Source organism: Ranitomeya imitator, chromosome 2 (assembly GCF_032444005.1).
Source record: "Ranitomeya imitator isolate aRanImi1 chromosome 2, aRanImi1.pri, whole genome shotgun sequence".
NCBI classification, from domain to species: Eukaryota; Metazoa; Chordata; class Amphibia; order Anura; family Dendrobatidae; genus Ranitomeya; species Ranitomeya imitator.
This window is the reverse complement of record NC_091283.1, coordinates 126,008,506-126,027,469: the sequence shown is the minus strand read 5'-3', so window position 1 is coordinate 126,027,469 and position 18,964 is coordinate 126,008,506. Positions and strand designations below refer to the sequence as shown.

At 48.7% G+C, this 18,964-nt stretch overlaps 1 protein-coding gene across 1 annotated transcript in view; it reads right to left on the bottom strand.

Annotated features, from left to right (window-relative positions):
- Positions 1-18,964, bottom strand: part of ARHGEF9 (Cdc42 guanine nucleotide exchange factor 9) — a 626,906-nt gene that overhangs the window by 443,444 nt on the left and 164,498 nt on the right. The window contains exon 5 of the mRNA XM_069747208.1: positions 792-898. Within this exon, the coding sequence (XP_069603309.1) occupies positions 792-898 (107 nt within the window). The remainder of the gene's footprint in view (positions 1-791; positions 899-18,964) is intronic.

The window sequence follows — 18,964 nt, the reverse complement described above, 5'->3', positions numbered from 1 at the left end:
CCGCTGTCAGCCTCTGATAACAGCATTTAAGCCTTGCCCAAAGAATTATTTTGCTAGGTCATTTTTTACAGCACACTGAGCACCATAAAATAGAAAACTAAAATAAATGCAGAATTGTGGTTTCTTTATCCATTTTACCCAAATTTGTATTGTTTTCTAATTTTCAGTACATCTTATGTTTCAATTAATTATGTCCTTCAAAACTACAGCTTTTCTTGTCTTATGATTCTTGGAAAAATTAGCCTTGAGAGGATGGGGCTAGGTATTGTGTGGCATTGCTACCATAGTTTGTACATTATATTTTTTTTATATATATATATTTAAGTTGGGGGCAAGTGGCATTGTTATTTAGACAGCTGAGTTGAGGTGTTATTTGGCTGATGTATTGTACTATTATTTGGACATTATACTATATGACACTGACACGCAGACACTGTATGTTTTTTGCACACTGTATGACAGTACCATATTGGAGAGGAAGTCAACAAAAGCTACAAAACAGGGCACCATTGAAGCTAAATCCCTCCTGAACCTTTATAGGTCAGAAATTCTATTTGTTGATTTGTTGGTTACAACACTAAGTTCCAAATGAGTTTAACAGGAGACCTGTACCAGGCAAGGTTCATGGTGGGCAATGTTTAATTGTTTAAAAAAAAATGTAATAAATCACAATATTCATAATATTTTGTTGCACTCTTGTGTACATTAATAAAGCATAATGTAAATTAAAGAAACCAGAGGCTATCACCTTTCATCAAACAAACAGGAAAGTGAAGTTTAAAACCTCATACCTGGTGCAGCGGAAGTTTCTGTGACTCAGGATTTATTGGCTTCCATCTTCTCCCCTTCCGGCTTTCTCTCCGAACCTCCAGAGTCTTTGAGCCCAGATCTTCTTCCCCTAAAGTAAGCATAGGCTTATTAAAAACTAATTGCCCCTTTTAAACTTGCTGTTATATACCACTCAACCGTGGGTATATAAATACTCTTGCTTTGGCCCAATGTGCATGTGTTCCCAATAGGCATTGGAGAGTAAAGTTGCATTTACTTTACAACATAATCGTGAATGAGCATTGCTTAAAATACTCATCTCAAAATTGTCTAGTTGTGTAAGCAGGCTGCCAATTAACCGATGAATGAGCAAAACGCTTGTTCATTGGGTGAAATGATGTTCACCCCAGCGTAAAAGATCATCGTTCTCAGTAATGCTTCATCTTGTGTAAATGAGACTCACATTGCCAAGAATAATGGCAGCCAATATGCACTTAGCAATATAGTATAGAGCGCTCATGCACATCAGTAATTTTGGTCTATGTAAGCAGATAAACAAGCGACCACCAATCGGCATAAGTATACAGTGGCATGTAAGGTTTGGGCACCCCTGGTCAAAATTACTGTTATTGTGAAAAGCTAAGCAAGTTGAAGGTGAAATGATCTAAAATGCCTGAAGTTGAAGATGAATGTTAGGGCTAACGGAACGCACCAAATACTAAGACAGATAGAGTATGGTGCGTTCGCAGCCCGGGGTCCACCGTGCAGAGATGGAACCTGCTGCCAAGTAATGACGGACTATATGGCGGTACTCATAAGTATACACACGTGGGTTAAACTACACCCAGCGTGAAGGAAGTGATCCTGTTGCGTCACAGGATCGCGGTACCGCACATAGAGCGCGAGCAAGTAGTCAGCGAACTCAACCCCAACTAGGATTGAAGTCCGATTAGACCCTTGCTGGCACAACACCGCAACTGGGTGTGTAAGGAAGCTGAATAACAATATTAGGGCACAAGAGTGCATGCGGTGCCGCACTGACGAACGCCACTAACCACCCAGGCTTGGGTAAGGAAAGCACAGAGGAAGTGCACGGCGCCGTACTGGCGGTCACAGCAACTGGACGCTGCAATGTGTGATTCGTGCTGTAGGATAAGTCGGGCGCTAGATAGCAACCATACACCTTCCGCGAACAGACATTCAATAGGGAAGGGGTATCCAAGGACGACTTGCACTCACAACAAACACACGTAAGCAAATGTACACTAGCGCATGGCCGTGCGGTCATGCGCAGTTTATATAGTTGCAGCACAGGAAGTGGCCACAGAAACTTTGCCCTTCCAAGACCTGCCAAGAGGACCAATGGAATGTGCTGCAGGGCCTGAGCACATGACCCTCGATCTCCAACGGGAGATCTTGCCCTGGGCATGCTCAGTGTGTGCAGACAAGGACTTAGTCCCAGAGAAGTCCGCTCGCTGCTGACCAGCACTGGCTTTAATGGCAGAAGCTGAAGAAGCAGCAGTAACTCTCTGTACAGAGTGAGACTGAGCAAGACGCTGGGACCGACGTCCCTGCTGAGCAGACTCCACTGCGGCTGGATAAGAATGGGAGACCGCAGCGGAGATGGCTCGAGATTCCCCCTGTGCAGAAGCGGGAACTCGAGACCTAACATTACCCCCCCTCCTATGACCCCCCCCTCCTTGGGCCTCGCTACGCTCGAAGGCAGCAATGAGCTGTGGTGCCCGAATGTTTTCAGCAGGCTCCCATGACCTGTCCTCTGGGCCATAACCCTTCCAATCCACCAGATAGAACTTTTTGCCGCGTACCACCTTGCACCCCAAAATAGCGTTCACCTCGTAATCGTCCGTAGACGAACCCGATGTCCCGGCAGATGACTCGGAAAACATGTATACGGGTTTCAAGAGGGACACATGAAAGGTGTCGGTGATATCCAAGCGTGGAGGAAGAGCCAAACGGTAGACCACAGGATTAACCTGTTCGAGAACCTTGAAGGGACCCAAGTAGCGAAGAGCAAACTTAGTGGACTCAACTCGCAGCCTGATGTTACGGGCGGAGAGCCACACCAAGTCGCCAGGAGCAAAGGTCGGAGCGGGGCGCCAATGAACATCGGCGGAGGACCTCATTCTCTCCTTGGAGGCCCGAATGGCATCCTGCGTGCGGTCCCAAATGTCCCGTGCCTCCACAGCCCAGTCTGCCACCCTGGAGTCAGCAGAAGACACAGGCATGGGCACAGGAACACGCGGATGCTGGCCGTAATTTAGGAGGAATGGAGTCTGACCGGGGGAGTCGGCTACGGCATTGTTAAGTGCAAACTCTGCCCACGGTAGCAAGGATGCCCAGTCATCCTGCCTGGCAGAAGCAAAATGTCGTAAATATGTGACCAAGGTCTGGTTGGCCCTCTCTACCAACCCATTCGTCTCGGGATGATATGCCGAAGAGAGATTCAACTCAATACTGAGTAGACGACAAAGCTCTCTCCAGAATCGAGACGCAAACTGGGGACCCCGGTCACTAACAATTTTGTCTGGCATACCGTGTGTTAGGAGTCGAGTTTCCTCTGCTGCATAGGGGGAATCTCGATCCGTGTCTGCTGCGGTCTCCCATTCTGCATCGGCCGCAGTGGGGTCTGCTCAGCGGAGACGTCGCTCCCAGCGTCTCGCTGAGGCTGATTCTGTGCATAGGGTTACTACTGCCTTTTCTGGCTCTCCTATTGTACCCTGCACTGATCTGCGGCGAGCAGGCTTCTCTGGGACTAAGTCCTTATTTACACACACTGAGCATGCCCAGGGCAAGATCTCTCAGTGGAGGTCTAGGGTCACATGCTCAGGTACTGCAGCGACTCCCATTGGTCCTTCTCATGGAAGGTCCTGCAGGTACTAGGACTAGTTCTGCTTTGCACACTGAGCATGCCCAGGGCAGGATCTCTCAGTGGAGGTCTGGGGTCACGTGCTCAGGTGCTGCAGCAATTCCATTGGTCCTTCTTTCACAGGTCCTATATGTGCTGCAGCTATTTAAGGCTCGCATGGCCGCACGGCCATGCGCTAGTATCGTCTTATGTTATATGCTTTGCGCCAATGTGGTCATGCGTTTGAATGTGTTCAGGGACCCGGCTGAAATAAGCCCCTAGAATGCTGGCACCTCCGGCGAGGAGATTGTGTTTAAGTGTGTTCAGGGACCCGGCTGAAATAAGCCCCTAGAATGCTGGCATCTCCGGCGAGGAGTTTTGTATGCATGCATGACCACTCACTGCTCACATCTGGGTAGTTGGCCTGTGCCTCTGTGAAAGTCTAACAGGGCACAGAGCTTTCCTCTCACGGTTACTCTGTGAAGCTAACAGAGTTGGTATATACCGCCATATAGAGTCGCCATTATTTAGCAGCAGGTACTTTCCTGCACGGGGGATCCCGGGTTGCGAACGCACCAATTCCATTCAATAAATAATATATTTGGTGCGTTCCGCCAACCCTAACAGTATACTAGCGCCAGGATCTGGCTAAGTAATGGTGGATAAACAGCGATTGCAGGGGTACATCCAGCTGCTGGAGGGCTGGTTGGCGTCTCTTGAGCGTGCAACCTCGGCGGTGGATGTTACCGCAATAGCTGTTCAGGCTGCTAGCGTGGCTGCAGCAGCTTTACCCACTGCCACCTCTGTTCCGACCCTATCTCACCTTCCTTTGCCTGAGAGATACTCTGGGGACAGTAAGTCCTGTAGGGGTTTCGTGAGCCAATGTGGTATACACCTCGAGCTCCTGGCTGCACGTTTCCCTACTGAGCGGGCAAAGGTGGGATTCATAATCTCTCTCTTGTCGGACAGAGCGTTGGAGTGGGCTACGCCGCTGTGGGAGCGCAACGATCATGTGGTGCGGAGTGTTCCTCTGTTTCTGGACACTCTGAAACAGGTCTTTTTAGGACCTCAGGTCACACATGATACAGCGCTCCAACTGCTGGCTTTGACTCAGGGTTCAACCATGGTCAGCCATTTTGCTGTTCACTTCCGGACATTAGCGTCTGAGTTGGAATGGCCAGATAAAACCCTCATTCCCGTATTTTGGAGGGGGCTGGCTGACCATGTGAAGGACGCTTTGGCCACTAGGGAGATTCCCGCTACACTGGAGGAGCTCATAGCCGTATCCACTCGCATAGACCTTCGTTTTCACGAGCGAAGGTTGGAGCGAGTCCAGTGTAGGCAGAGGTTTCGGCTGGCTCCCACCTTCGCCAAACCTTTGGAATCTCCAGTCCAGGCGTCCGAGTCACATGAGGCCTTAGAGGTGACTCGAGCGGGATCCAAGTCTCAGTCCGCCCGTGCACATAAGGTTCATCATGATTGCCGGCAGTCAGGACATCTTGCCTCCAAGGGTCCTCAGCGGTCGGGGAAACGTCAGCGTCTAGTGGCAGTTGGAGGAGGTACACTAGACACGGTGACGTTTGCTTCAAAGTTGTCCTTCAAGGGGACAATTACCATAGGCCCATCCACTCTTATGGTCGAGCTATGCGTGGATTCTGGGGCAGAGGGTAACTTTATGTCTTCCGCTTTTGCCCAGCGTCACGCAATACCCTTGGTGATGCTCGCCAAGCCAGTAACCGTTCGAGTGGTAAATGGGTCGACACTACCCTCACAGATTACCCACCAAACCATTCCTTTCACGCTTTCTGTGTCTCCATCACATCAGGAGATAATCTCCCTATTAGTCATTCCTGAGGGAATTGATGAGGTCCTGTTGGGGATACCATGGCTTCGCTACCATTCTCCTCATATTGAGTGGTCCTCAGGGAGAATTTTGGGATGGAGTAAATCCTGCGAGGGTAGATGTCTGAGGGAGTGCGTTCAGGTTGCTACTACACAGGTACCCGCAGATCTTTCTTCTCTCCCCAAGCAGTATTGGCCCTATGCAGACGTGTTCTCCAAAAGGGTTGCGGAGACCCTTCCTCCTCACCGCCCCTATGACTGTCCTATTGACCTCTTGCCTGGTGCTGAGCCTCCCCGGGGTCGAGTCTATCCGTTATCTCTCCCGGAGACGGAGGCAATGTCTCAGTACATCCAAGAGAATCTGGCAAGAGGATTCATTAGGAAGTCAGTGTCACCGGCAGGGGCTGGTTTCTTCTTCGTACAGAAGAAGACTGGAGACTTACGTCCATGCATAGACTACAGGGGTCTTAACGCCATCACCGTTAAGAACAAGTACCCATTACCCCTGATATCTGAGCTTTTTGATAGGCTACGGAGAGCAAGGGTATTTACAAAGTTAGATCTGCGGGGTGCTTACAACCTGATTCGCATCCGTGAGGGGGATGAATGGAAGACGGCTTTTAACACCAGGGATGGGCACTATGAATATCTGGTGATGCCCTTCGGGCTCTGTAATGCCCCAGCCGTTTTCCAAGACTTTGTGAACGACATCTTCCGAGATATGCTCACCACCTCAGTCGTAGTCTATCTGGATGATATCCTCATCTACTCTCCAGATATTGACTCCCATCGGAGAGATGTTCGCAAAGTCTTCGACCTCTTACGGGCAAACTCCCTCTACGCCAAGTTGGAGAAGTGTGTGTTTGAGCAGGAGTCCTTGCCTTTCCTTGGTTATATCATCTCTGCTCAGGGTTTGGCTATGGATCCTGCCAAGCTACAGGCTGTAATGGACTGGCAGGAACCCCATTCTCTTAAAGCGGTGCAGCGCTTTATGGGGTTCATTAATTATTATCGCCAGTTCATTCCACACTTCTCAACTTTGGTAGCTCCCTTGGTTGCCCTCACCAAGAAGGGAGCAAATCCCAAGTTGTGGTCAGAGGAGGTCTCCAAAGCCTTTCTCTCGATTAAGTCACACTTCGCTAGCGCTCCCATCCTACATTGCCCCGATGTAGATAAACCATTTATCTTGGAGGTGGATGCCTCATCCGTTGGTGCTGGAGCAGTCCTTTTCCAAAAGGATGCTCAAGGTTGGAAGCATCCTTGCTTCTTCTTCTCCAAGACCTTCACACCAGCGGAGAGGAATTATTCCATCAGGGACAGGGAGTTGCTAGCCATGAAGTTGGCTTTTTCAGAGTGGAGACACCTCTTGGAGGGAGCTCGCTTTCCCTTCCAAGTCTTCACTGACCACAAGAACTTGGTGTATATACAGACGGCCCAGCGGCTGAATTCTCGCCAGGCTAGATGGTCCCTATTCTTCTCCCGGTTCCATTTTACCCTCCATTTTCTCTCCGGGGAGAAGAACGTTCGTGCCGACGCTCTCTCCCGCTCCGTAGTGTCGTTTGAGGAGGAGGAGGAGGAGCCTCGGCTTATTGTCCCTTCTGAGAGCCTGAGAACTGTAGCTCCGGTTTCGCTAGAGTCTGTGCCCCCAGGCAAGACTTTCGTGCCAGCAAATTTGCGACCGGAGGTTCTCTCTTGGGCTCATTCCTCCAGAGTAGGTGGGCATTTTGGGACCAAGAGGACATCTGAGCTTCTGGCGAGAACATACTGGTGGCCGCATATGGCCCGAGATGTCAGGGACTATATTCAGGCATGCGTTTCTTGCGCCCAGAATCGGTCTCCTCGGCAATGGCCTGCTGGGTTGCTTTACCCTCTACCGGTGGCAGACAGGCCCTGGGAGATGGTCGGGATGGACTTTGTGGTGGGCTTACCCAAGTCACGTGGCTGCTCCGTTATTTGGGTTGTCACCGACCATTTCTCTAAAATGGTGCATTTGGTGCCGCTTCCACGGTTACCTTCTGCACGGGCCTTGGCGGTGTTGTTCATTAAGCACATTTTCCGTTTACATGGTATGCCTGATAAAATTGTCAACGATCGGGGTCCCCAGTTCGCGTCTCGGTTTTGGAGAGAGCTCTGCCGTTTACTCAGCATAGAGTTGAACCTCTCCTCTGCATACCATCCCGAGACGAATGGGTTGGTGGAGAGAACCAACCAGACTCTGGTGACATATTTGCGACATTTCGTCTCTGCTAGGCAAGATGACTGGGCATCTTTGCTACCTTGGGCGGAATTTGCCTTGAACAACGCCGTAGCCGATTCCACTGGTCAGACTCCTTTTCTCCTTAATTACGGTCAGCATCCGCGTGTCCCTGTGCCCATGCCCGTGTCATCCACCGATTCTAGGGTGGCAGACTGGGCGGTGGAGGCACGTGACATCTGGGACCGCACACAGGATGCCATCCGGGCCTCCAAGGAGAGAATGAGGGTTTCGGCTGATACACACCGGCGTCCCGCTCCGATCTTTGCTCCTGGCGACTTAGTGTGGCTCTCCGCCCGTAACATCAGGCTGCGAGTTGAGTCCACTAAGTTTGCTTCTCTCTACATTGGCCCGTTTAAGGTTTTGGAACAGGTCAACCCTGTGGTCTACCGTTTGGCTATTCCTCCACGCCTTGGTATCACCGATACTTTTCACGTTTCCCTCTTAAAGCCCGTTCATTTGTCCCGGTTTTCTGAGTCATCTGCTGGGACATCGGGTTCATCCACGGATGAGTTTGAGGTGAATGCTATTGTGGGGTGCAAGGTGGTACGTGGCAAGAAATTTTATCTGGTGGACTGGAAGGGTCACGGCCCAGAAGATAGAACCTGGGAGCCTGTGGAGCACATTCGGGCTCCGCTGCTTATTGTAGCTTTTGAGCGTAGTGAGGCTCAAGGAGGGGGGGCCCTAGGAGGGGGGGTAATGTTAGGAGTCGAGTTTCCTCTGCTGCACAGGGGGAATCTCGATCCGTGTCTGCTGCGGTCTCCCATTCTGCATCGGCCGCAGTGGGGTCTGCTCAGCGGAGACGTCGCTCCCAGCGTCTCGCTGAGGCTGATTCTGTGCATAGGGTTACTACTGCCTTTTCTGGCTCTCCTATTGTACCCTGCACTGATCTGCGGCGAGCAGGCTTCTCTGGGACTAAGTCCTTATTTACACACACTGAGCATGCCCAGGGCAAGATCTCTCAGTGGAGGTCTAGGGTCACATGCTCAGGTACTGCAGCGACTCCCATTGGTCCTTCTCATGGAAGGTCCTGCAGGTACTAGGACTAGTTCTGCTTTGCACACTGAGCATGCCCAGGGCAGGATCTCTCAGTGGAGGTCTGGGGTCACGTGCTCAGGTGCTGCAGCAATTCCATTGGTCCTTCTTTCACAGGTCCTATATGTGCTGCAGCTATTTAAGGCTCGCATGGCCGCACGGCCATGCGCTAGTATCGTCTTATGTTATATGCTTTGCGCCAATGTGGTCATGCGTTTGAATGTGTTCAGGGACCCGGCTGAAATAAGCCCCTAGAATGCTGGCACCTCCGGCGAGGAGATTGTGTTTAAGTGTGTTCAGGGACCCGGCTGAAATAAGCCCCTAGAATGCTGGCATCTCCGGCAAGGAGTTTTGTATGCATGCATGACCACTCACTGCTCACATCTGGGTAGTTGGCCTGTGCCTCTGTGAAAGTCTAACAGGGCACAGAGCTTTCCTCTCGCGGTTACTCTGTGAAGCTAACAGAGTTGGTATATACCGCCATATAGAGTCGCCATTATTTAGCAGCAGGTACTTTCCTGCACGGGGGATCCCGGGTTGCGAACGCACCAATTCCATTCAATAAATAATATATTTGGTGCGTTCCGCCAACCCTAACACCGTGTAGGCGAAAGATATGCTTGACGAACAAGACAGCCAACGCCCGTGCAGAAGGTAGCCGTGGAAGAGGCACCAAGTGCACCATTTTGGAAAAATGGTCGGTGATCACCCAGATAATGGTGCAGTTACGAGACTTGGGTAAGCCCACCACAAAGTCCATCCCGACCATCTCCCAGGGCCTGTCCGCCACCGGCAGAGGATAAAGCAAACCAGCTGGCCGTTACCGAGGAGTCTTGTTCTTGGCGCAAGAGACACACGCCCGAACATACTCTGCAACATCACGAGCCATATGCGGCCACCAGTATGTCCTCGACTGTAACTCAGATGTCCTTTTGGTACCAAAATGTCCACCCACCCTGGACGAGTGTGCCCAAGAGAGAACCTCCGGTCGCAAACTGGATGGTACAAAAGTCTTGCCCGGAGGCACAGACTCTAGCGAAACCGGGGCCACAGTTCTCAAGCTCTCGGTGGGGACAATAAGCCGAGGCTCCTCCTCCTCCTCCGCAGATGACACAACGGAGCGAGAGAGAGCGTCGACCCGAATGTTCTTCTCCCCAGAAAGAAATGGAGGGTGAAATGAAACCGGGAGAAGAATAAGGACCATCTGGCCTGGCGAGAATTCAACCGCTGGGCTGTCTGCAGGTACACCAAATTTTTATGGTCTGTGAAGACTTGGAAGGGAAAACGTGCTCCCTCCAAGAGATGTCTCCCCTCCGAGAAAGCCAACTTCATGGCTAGCAACTCCCTGTCCCCGATGGAATAATTCCTCTCTGCTGGTGAGAAGGTCTTGGAGAAAAAGAAGCAAGGATGCTTCCGACCTTGAGCATCCTTTTGGAAGAGGACTGCTCCAGCACCAACAGAAGAGGCATCCACCTCCATGATAAATGGCTTATCAACATCGGGGCGATGTAGGATGGGAGCGCTAGCGAAGTGTGACTTTATAGAGTTAAAGGCCTTGGAGACCTCCTCAGACCACAATTTGGGATTCGCCCCCTTCTTGGTGAGGGCAACCAAGGGAGCTACCAAAGTTGAGAAGTGCGGAATGAACTGGCGATTAGGGTTGAGCGAAACGGGTCGAACATTTTCAAAAGTCGCCGACTTTTGGCTAAGTCGGGGTTTCATGAAACCCGATCCGACCCCTGTGCGGGGTCGGCCATGCGGTACGCGACTTTCGCGCCAAAGTCGCGTTTCAATGACGCGAAAAGCGCCATTTCTCAGCCAATGAAGGTAAACGCAGAGTGTGGGCAGCGTGATGACATAGGTCCTGGTCCCCACCATCTTAGAGAAGGGCATTGCAGTGATTGGCTTGCTGTCTGCGACGTCACAGGGGCTATAAAGAGGCGTTCCCGCCGACCGCCATCTTACTGCTGCTGATCTGAGCTTAGGGAGAGGTTGCTGCCGCTTTGTCAGAAGCAGGGATAGCGTTAGGCAGGGTCCATTAACCACAAAACCGCTTGTGCTGCAGCGATTTGCACTGTCCAACACCACCCTCGGTGTGCAGGGACAGTGGAAGTTTTTTTTTTTTTTTTTTTCCCCTCAGCGCTGTAGCTCATTGGGCTGCCCTAGAAGGCTCCCTGATAGCTGCATTGCTGTGTGTACGCCGCTGTGCAAACCAACTGCTTTTTTCAAAGCACAAATCCTCTTGTTCCTTCCTTTCTGCACAGCTATCTTTTTTGTTTGTCCACACTTTTTATTTCATTTGTGCATCAGTCCACTCCTTATTGCTGCCTGCCATACCTGGCTGAGATTACTGCAGGCAGGGAGATAGTAGCTGCCTGCCATACCTGGCTGAGATTACTGCAGGCAGGGAGATAGTAATTGTAGGACATTCCCTGTTTTTTTTTTTTTGTTTTTTTTTTGGTGGGAGATTAAGATTGGCAATTTGGCATTTCTGCTAGAGTGCCATCCCTATGTGTGCCATCTCTCTCACATAGTGGGCCATAGAAAGCCTTTTCATTTTTCTGTATTTTTTTTTGTGGGGTGTATAAATTCTCCCTGATAAAAATACAGTGGGAGATTAATATTGGCCTTTGGGCTTGTGTGCCAGTCCTGAGTGTGCCATCTCTCTCACAAATAGTGGGCCATAGAAAGCCTATTTTATTTTTTTTTGGGTTTTATAAATTCTCCCTGAAAAAAAGGGAGATTAATATTGGCCTCTGGGCTTGTGTGCCAGTCCTGAGCGTGCCATCTGTGCCAGCCCTGAGCGTGCCATCTCTCTCACAAATAGTGGGCCATAGAAAGCCTATTTAATTTTTTTTTTGGTTTTATAAATTCTCCCTGAAAAAAAGGGAGATTAATATTGGCCTCTGGGCTTGTGTGCCAGTTGTGAGCGTGCCATCTGTGCCAGTCCTGAGCGTGCCATCTCTCTCACAAATAGTGGGCCATAGAAAGCCTATTTAATTTTTTTTTTTGTTTTATAAATTTTCCCTGAAAAAAGGGAGATTAATATTGGCCTCTGGGCTTGTGTGCCAGTTGTGAGCGTGCCATCTGTGCCAGTCCTGAGCGTGCCATCTCTCTCACAAATAGTGGGCCATAGAAAGCCTATTTAATTTTTTTTTTGGTTTTATAAATTTTCCCTGAAAAAAGGGAGATTAATATTGGCCTCTGGGCTTGTGTGCCAGTTGTGAGCGTGCCATCTGTGCCAGTCCTGAGCGTGCCATCTCTCTCACAAATAGTGGGCCATAGAAAGCCTATTTAAATATTTTTTTGGTTTTATAAATTCTCCCAGAAAAAAACGGAGATTAATATTGGCCTCTGGGCTTCTGTGCCAGTCCTGAGCGTGCCATCTGTGCCAGTCCTGAGCGTCCCATCTCTCTCACAAATAGTGGGCCATAGAAAGCCTATTTTTTTTTTTTTTTGGGTTTTAGAAATTCTCCCTGGAAAAAAAAAGGGAGATTAATATTGCCCTTTGGGCTTGTGTGCCAGTACTAAGCGTTCCATCTCTCTCTCTCTCTCAGTCAGTGGGCCATAGAACGCCTATTTTTGGTTTTATTTGTTTTCTAAATTCTCCCTGAAAAAATCATTTTATTTTATTTGGTTTCTAAATTCTTCCTGATAAAATCATATTTTTTTTATTATTTTTTTTTCTAAAGTCTCCCTGAAAAAAAAAAAAAAAAAAAAAAACAGTGGGAGATTAATATTGGCCTTTCTGCTTGTGTGCCAGTCTTGACTCCTGGGTGCGTCATCTCTCAGTCAGTGGGCCATAGAACGCCTATTTTTGGTTTTATTTGTTTTATAAATTCTCCCTGAAAAAATCATTTTATTTTATTTGGTTTCTAAATTCTTCCTGATAAAATCATATTTTTTTTATTATTTTTTTTTCTAAAGTCTCCCTGAAAAAAAAAAAAAAAAACAACCAAAAAAAACAGTGGGAGATTAATATTGGCCTTTCTGCTTGTGTGCCAGTCTTGACTCCTGGGTGTGCCATCTCTCTCTCTCTCTCTCTCTCTCTCTCTCTCCAATTGTGGTCCATAGAAAGCCTATATTTTTTTTCCTTGATTTGGGTTCCAAAATCTACCAGAGAAAATAACTACATCAATCATTGGTAGAAAAATATTGGCCTCTGGGCTTGTGTGCCACTCCTGACTCCTGTGTGCGTCATCTCTCAGTCAGTGGGCCATAGAACGCCTATTTTTGTTTTTATTTGTTTTATAAATTCTCCCTGAAAAAATCATTTTATTTTATTTGGTTTCTAAATTCTTCCTGATAAAATCATATTTTTTTTATTATTTTTTTTTCTAAAGTCTCCCTGAAAAAAAAAAAAAAAAAACAACCAAAAAAAACAGTGGGAGATTAATATTGGCCTTTCTGCTTGTGTGCCAGTCTTGACTCCTGGGTGTGCCATCTCTCTCTCTCTCTCTCTCTCTCTCCAATTGTGGTCCATAGAAAGCCTATATTTTTTTTCCTTGATTTGGGTTCCAAAATCTACCAGAGAAAATAACTACATCAATCATTGGTAGAAAAATATTGGCCTCTGGGCTTGTGTGCCACTCCTGACTCCTGTGTGCGTCATCTCTCAGTCAGTGGGCCATGGAACGCCTATTTTTGTTTTTATTTTTTTTATAAATTCTCCCTGAAAAAATCATTTTATTTTATTTGGTTTCTAAATTCTTCCTGATAAAATCATATTTTTTTTATTATTTTTTTTTCTAAAGTCTCCCTGAAAAAAAAAAAAAAAAAACAAACAAAAAAAACAGTGGGAGATTAATATTGGCCTTTCTGCTTGTGTGCCAGTCTTGACTCCTGGGTGTGCCATCTCTCTCTCTCTCTCTCTCTCTCTCTCCAATTGTGGTCCATAGAAAGCCTATATTTTTTTTCCTTGATTTGGGTTCCAAAATCTACCAGAGAAAATAACTCCATCAATCATTGGTAGAAAAATATTGGCCTCTGGGCTTGTGTGCCACTCCTGATTCCTGTGTGCGTCATCTCTCACTCAGTGGCCCATAGAAAGCATATAGTTTGTTACATTTGTTTTCTAAATTCTCCCTGCAAAAATCTATTTTTTTTTTTTGGGGGGGTTTCTAAAGTGTTCCTGAAAAAAATAAAAATAAAAAAAAAATAATAGTGTGACATTAATATTAACATTTGTGCTTCAGTGACAGTCCTGCGTGTGGGGCATCTCTCTAATTTGCAGCCACCAAAAAAAGAGTGTGTAACATTGGGCCTGATTTTCGCTGTGGTCTCACCAACCTGTAAAGGGGTAGCTAAATCATACTGAAGTTATAGCTCACCGTGTAAGTTGTGTGACTGCAACAAATAACGTTAGTTTGGTTACGTTTTTAAAACAATGAGGAAGTCTAGTGGAAGAGGTCGTGGCCGGGGGCGTTCATTGTCAGCTGGTAATGAGGGTAGTGGTAGTGGTGGAGCATCAGGTGGTCGTGGGGAAAAAAATATTGCACCTAAGTCTGGAGCTGTGGAGCCAGGTTCGTCGTCCGGCTACACAAGGCCTCGAACGCTCCCTTTTCTGGGATTAGGAAAACCGCTTTTAAAGCCGGAGCAGCAAGAGCAAGTTTTGGCTTATCTTGCTGACTCAGCCTCTAGCTCTTTTGCCTCCTCTCGTTAAACTGGTAAAAGTAAAAGCAGCGCGTCGTTAGTGGATGTTCACGGTCAGGGACAAGTCACTTCCTTGTCCTCTTCAGCAAAAACAACAACAGAGAAGAATGCAGCAGGCGACACAACGGGTTACTCCATGGAGCTCTTTACACATACCGTCCCTGGCTTAGAAAGTGAAGCAGTTAACAGTCCATGCCCATTACAAATTGAATCTGACATGGAGTGCACTGACGCACAGCCACAGCCAGACTACTATGCTGGTCCTTTGACTCAGACCACAACATTGCCCTCGCAGGGTGCTGATCAAGAATCAGACCCTGATGAGACTATGTTGCCCCATCACGAACGCTATACCACCGAACGACACGGTGACACAGACGAAGTTGCGCAGGAGGTACAAGAAGAGTTATTAGATGACCCAGTTCTTGACCCCGATTGGCAGCCATTGGGGGAACAGGGTGCAGGCGGCAGCAGTTCTGAAGCAGAGGAGGAGGAGGGGCCGCAGCAGGCATCAACATCGCCACAGGTTCCATCTGCCGGGCCCGTATCTTGCCCAAAACGCGTGGCAAAGCCAAAACCTGGTGGAGGACAGCGTGGCCATCCGGTTAAAGCTCAGTCTGCAATGCCTGAAAAGGTATCCGATGCTAGAAAGAGTGCAGTCTGGCATTTTTTTAAACAACATCCAATTGATCAGCGCAAAGTCATCTGTCAAAAATGTTCTACTTCCTTAAGCAGAGGTCAGAATCTGAAAAGTCTCAATACTAGTTGCATGCATAGACATTTAACCACCATGCATTTGAAAGCTTGGACTAACTACCAAACGTCCCTTAAGGTTGTTGCACCCTCGGCCAATGAAGCTAGTCATCAACGCAACATCCCTTCCGGCAGTGTAGGACCACCATTTAGCGCACCACCTGCTGTATCTGTGCAGGTATCTTTGCCAGGCCAAAGCAGTCAGGGTCAGGGAATCACCAGTTTCGTAGCAGGAAACACTGCATCTAGGGCACCGGCGGCAACAATACCATCTCCCACCGTCTCTCAGTCTGCCATGTCCACCGGCACCCCCGCTAGTTCCACGATCTCCAGCTCTCCAGTCCAGCTCACCCTACATGAGACTATGGTTAGAAAAAGGAAATACTTAGCCTCGCATCCGCGTACACAGGGTTTGAACGCCCACATAGCTAGACTAATCTCGTTAGAGATGATGCCCTACCGGTTAGTTGAAAGCGAAGCTTTCAAAGACCTGATGGACTACGCTGTACCACGCTACGAGCTACCCAGTCGACACTTTTTTTCCAGAAAAGCCATCCCAGCCCTCCACCAGCATGTTAAAGAGCGCATCGTCCATGCACTCAGGCAATCTGTGAGCACAAAGGTGCACCTGACAACAGATGCATGGACCAGTAGGCATGGCCAGGGACGTTACGTGTCCATCACGGCACACTGGGTAAATGTGGTGGATTCAGGGTCCACAGGGGACAGCAAGTTTGGGACAGTTCTGCCTAGCCCACGGTCTAGTAAACAGTTGTCTGTAGCCGTTCGCACCCCCTCCTCCTCCTCCTCCTCCTCGTCCTCCTGCAGAAGCAAGAGCTCGTCCACAGACCGCAGTCGCACAAACACTCCATCCGCACCTGCCACTGTTGCACACCAGGTCTCCCATTATGGGGCAGCTACTGGCATACGTCAGCAGGCTGTATTGGCTATGAAGTGTTTGGGCGACAATAGACACACCGCGGAAGTTCTGTCCGAGTTCTTGCAGCAAGAAACGCAGTCGTGGCTGGGCACTGTAGATCTTGAGGCAGGCAAGGTAGTGAGTGATAACGGAAGGAATTTCATGGCTGCCATCTCCCTTTCCCAACTGAAACACATTCCTTGCCTGGCTCACACCTTAAACCTGGTGGTGCAGTGCTTCCTGAAAAGTTATCCGGGGTTATCCGACCTGCTCCTCAAAGTGCGTGGACTTTGCGCACATATCCGCCGTTCGCCTGTACACTCCAGCCGTATGCAGACCTATCAGCGTTCTTTGAACCTTCCCCAGCATCGCCTAATCATAGACGTTGCAACAAGGTGGAACTCAACACTGCACATGCTTCAGAGACTGTGCGAACAGAGGCGGGCTGTTATGTTTTTGTGGGAGGATACACATACACGGGCAGGCAGTAGGATGGCAGACATGGAGTTGTCAGGTGTGCAGTGGTCGAAGATTCAAGACATGTGTCAAGTCCTTCAGTGTTTTGAGGAATGCACACGGCTGGTTAGTGCAGACAACGCCATAATAAGCATGAGCATCCCCCTAATGCGTCTGCTGATGCAAAGTTTGACGCACATAAAGGATCAGGCGTCTGCACCAGAGGAAGAGGAAAGCCTTGATGACAGTCAGCGATTGTCTGGTCAGGTGTTATGGCTGGCAATCAGGCAACACAGCGTGCAGTAATCAGCGCACATACAGAGATCTGGCAAAAACCCAAAACAATAGGACGAGCTCTGAGACGTGGAATCTCTGTAGACTGCAGTACCTGAACTGTCCTCACACAACTGGAAGCAGCAGTGGATTGCGCCTATCACTACCTATGCAACTCGGCACTGCCTGAGGAGCTGACTAGCCTGAAGATAGAAATACAAGCCTGACTTACCTCAGAGAAATACCCCAAAGGAATAGGCAGCCCCCACATATAATGACTGTTAGCAAGATGAAAAGACAAACGTAGGAATGAAATAGATTCAGCAAAGTGAGGCCCGATATTCTAGACAGAGCGAGGATAGCAAAGAGAACTATGCAGTCTACAAAAAACCCTAAAACGAAAACCACGCAAAGGGGCAAAAAGACCCACCGTGCCGAACTAACAGCACGGCGGTGCACCCCTTTGCTTCTCAGAGCTTCCAGCAAAAGATAATAACAAGCTGGACAGAAAAAACAGAAAACAAACTAGAAGCACTTATCTAGCAGAGCAGCAGGCCCAAGGAAAGATGCAGTAGCTCAGATCCAACACTGGAACATTGACAAGGAGCAAGGAAGACAGACTCAGGTGGAGCTAAATAGCAAGGCAGCCAACGAGCTCACCAAAACACCTGAGGGAGGAAGCCCAGAGACTGCAATACCACTTGTGACCACAGAATTCACAACAGTACCCCCCCCTTGAGGAGGGGTCACCGAACCCTCACCAGAACCCCCAGGCCGACCAGGATGAGCCACATGAAAGGCACGAACAAGATCTGGGGCATGGACATCAGAGGCAAAAACCCAGGAATTATCTTCCTGAGCATAACCCTTCCATTTGACCAGATACTGGAGTTTCCGTCTAGAGACACGAGAATCCAAAATCTTCTCCACAATATACTCCAATTCCCCCTCCACCAAAACAGGGGCAGGAGGCTCCACAGATGGAACCATAGGTGCCACGTATCTCCTCAACAACGACCTATGGAATACATTATGTATGGAAAAGGAGTCTGGGAGGGTCAGACGAAAAGACACCGGATTGAGAATCTCAGAAATCCTATACGGACCAATAAAACGAGGTTTAAATTTAGGAGAGGAAACCTTCATAGGTATATGACGAGAAGATAACCAAACCAGATCCCCAACACGAAGTCGGGGTCCCACACGGCGTCTGCGATTAGCGAAAAGCTGAGCCTTCTCCTGGGACAAGGTCAAATTGTCCACTACCTGAGTCCAGATCTGCTGCAACCTGTCCACCACATAATCCACACCAGGACAGTCCGAAGACTCAACCTGTCCTGAAGAGAAACGAGGATGGAACCCAGAATTGCAGAAAAATGGAGAGACCAAGGTAGCCGAGCTGGCCCGATTATTAAGGGCGAACTCAGCCAACGGCAAAAATGACACCCAATCATCCTGGTCAGCGGAAACAAAACATCTCAGATATGTTTCCAAGGTCTGATTGGTTCGTTCGGTCTGGCCATTAGTCTGAGGATGGAAGGCCGAGGAAAAAGATAGGTCAATGCCCATCCTACCACAAAAGGCTCGCCAGAACCTTGAGACAAACTGGGAACCTCTGTCAGAAACAATATTCTCAGGAATGCCATGTAAACGAACCACATGCTGGAAGAACAAAGGCACCAAATCAGAGGAGGAAGGCAATTTAACCAAGGGCACCAGATGGACCATTTTAGAAAAGCGATCACAGACCACCCAAATGACAGACATCTTTTGAGAAACGGGAAGGTCAGAAATGAAATCCATCGAAATATGTGTCCAAGGCCTCTTTGGGACCGGCAAGGGCAAAAGCAACCCACTGGCACGTGAACAGCAGGGCTTAGCCCTAGCACAAATTCCACAGGACTGCACAAAAGCACGCACATCCCGCGACAGAGACGGCCACCAAAAGGATCTAGCAACCAACTCCCTGGTACCAAAGATTCCTGGATGACCGGCCAGCACCGAACAATGAAGTTCAGAGATAACTTTACTAGTCCACCTATCAGGGACGAACAGTTTCTCGGCCGGACAACGATCAGGTTTATTAGCCTGAAATTTCTGCAACACTCTCCGCAAATCAGGGGAGATGGCAGACACAATGACTCCT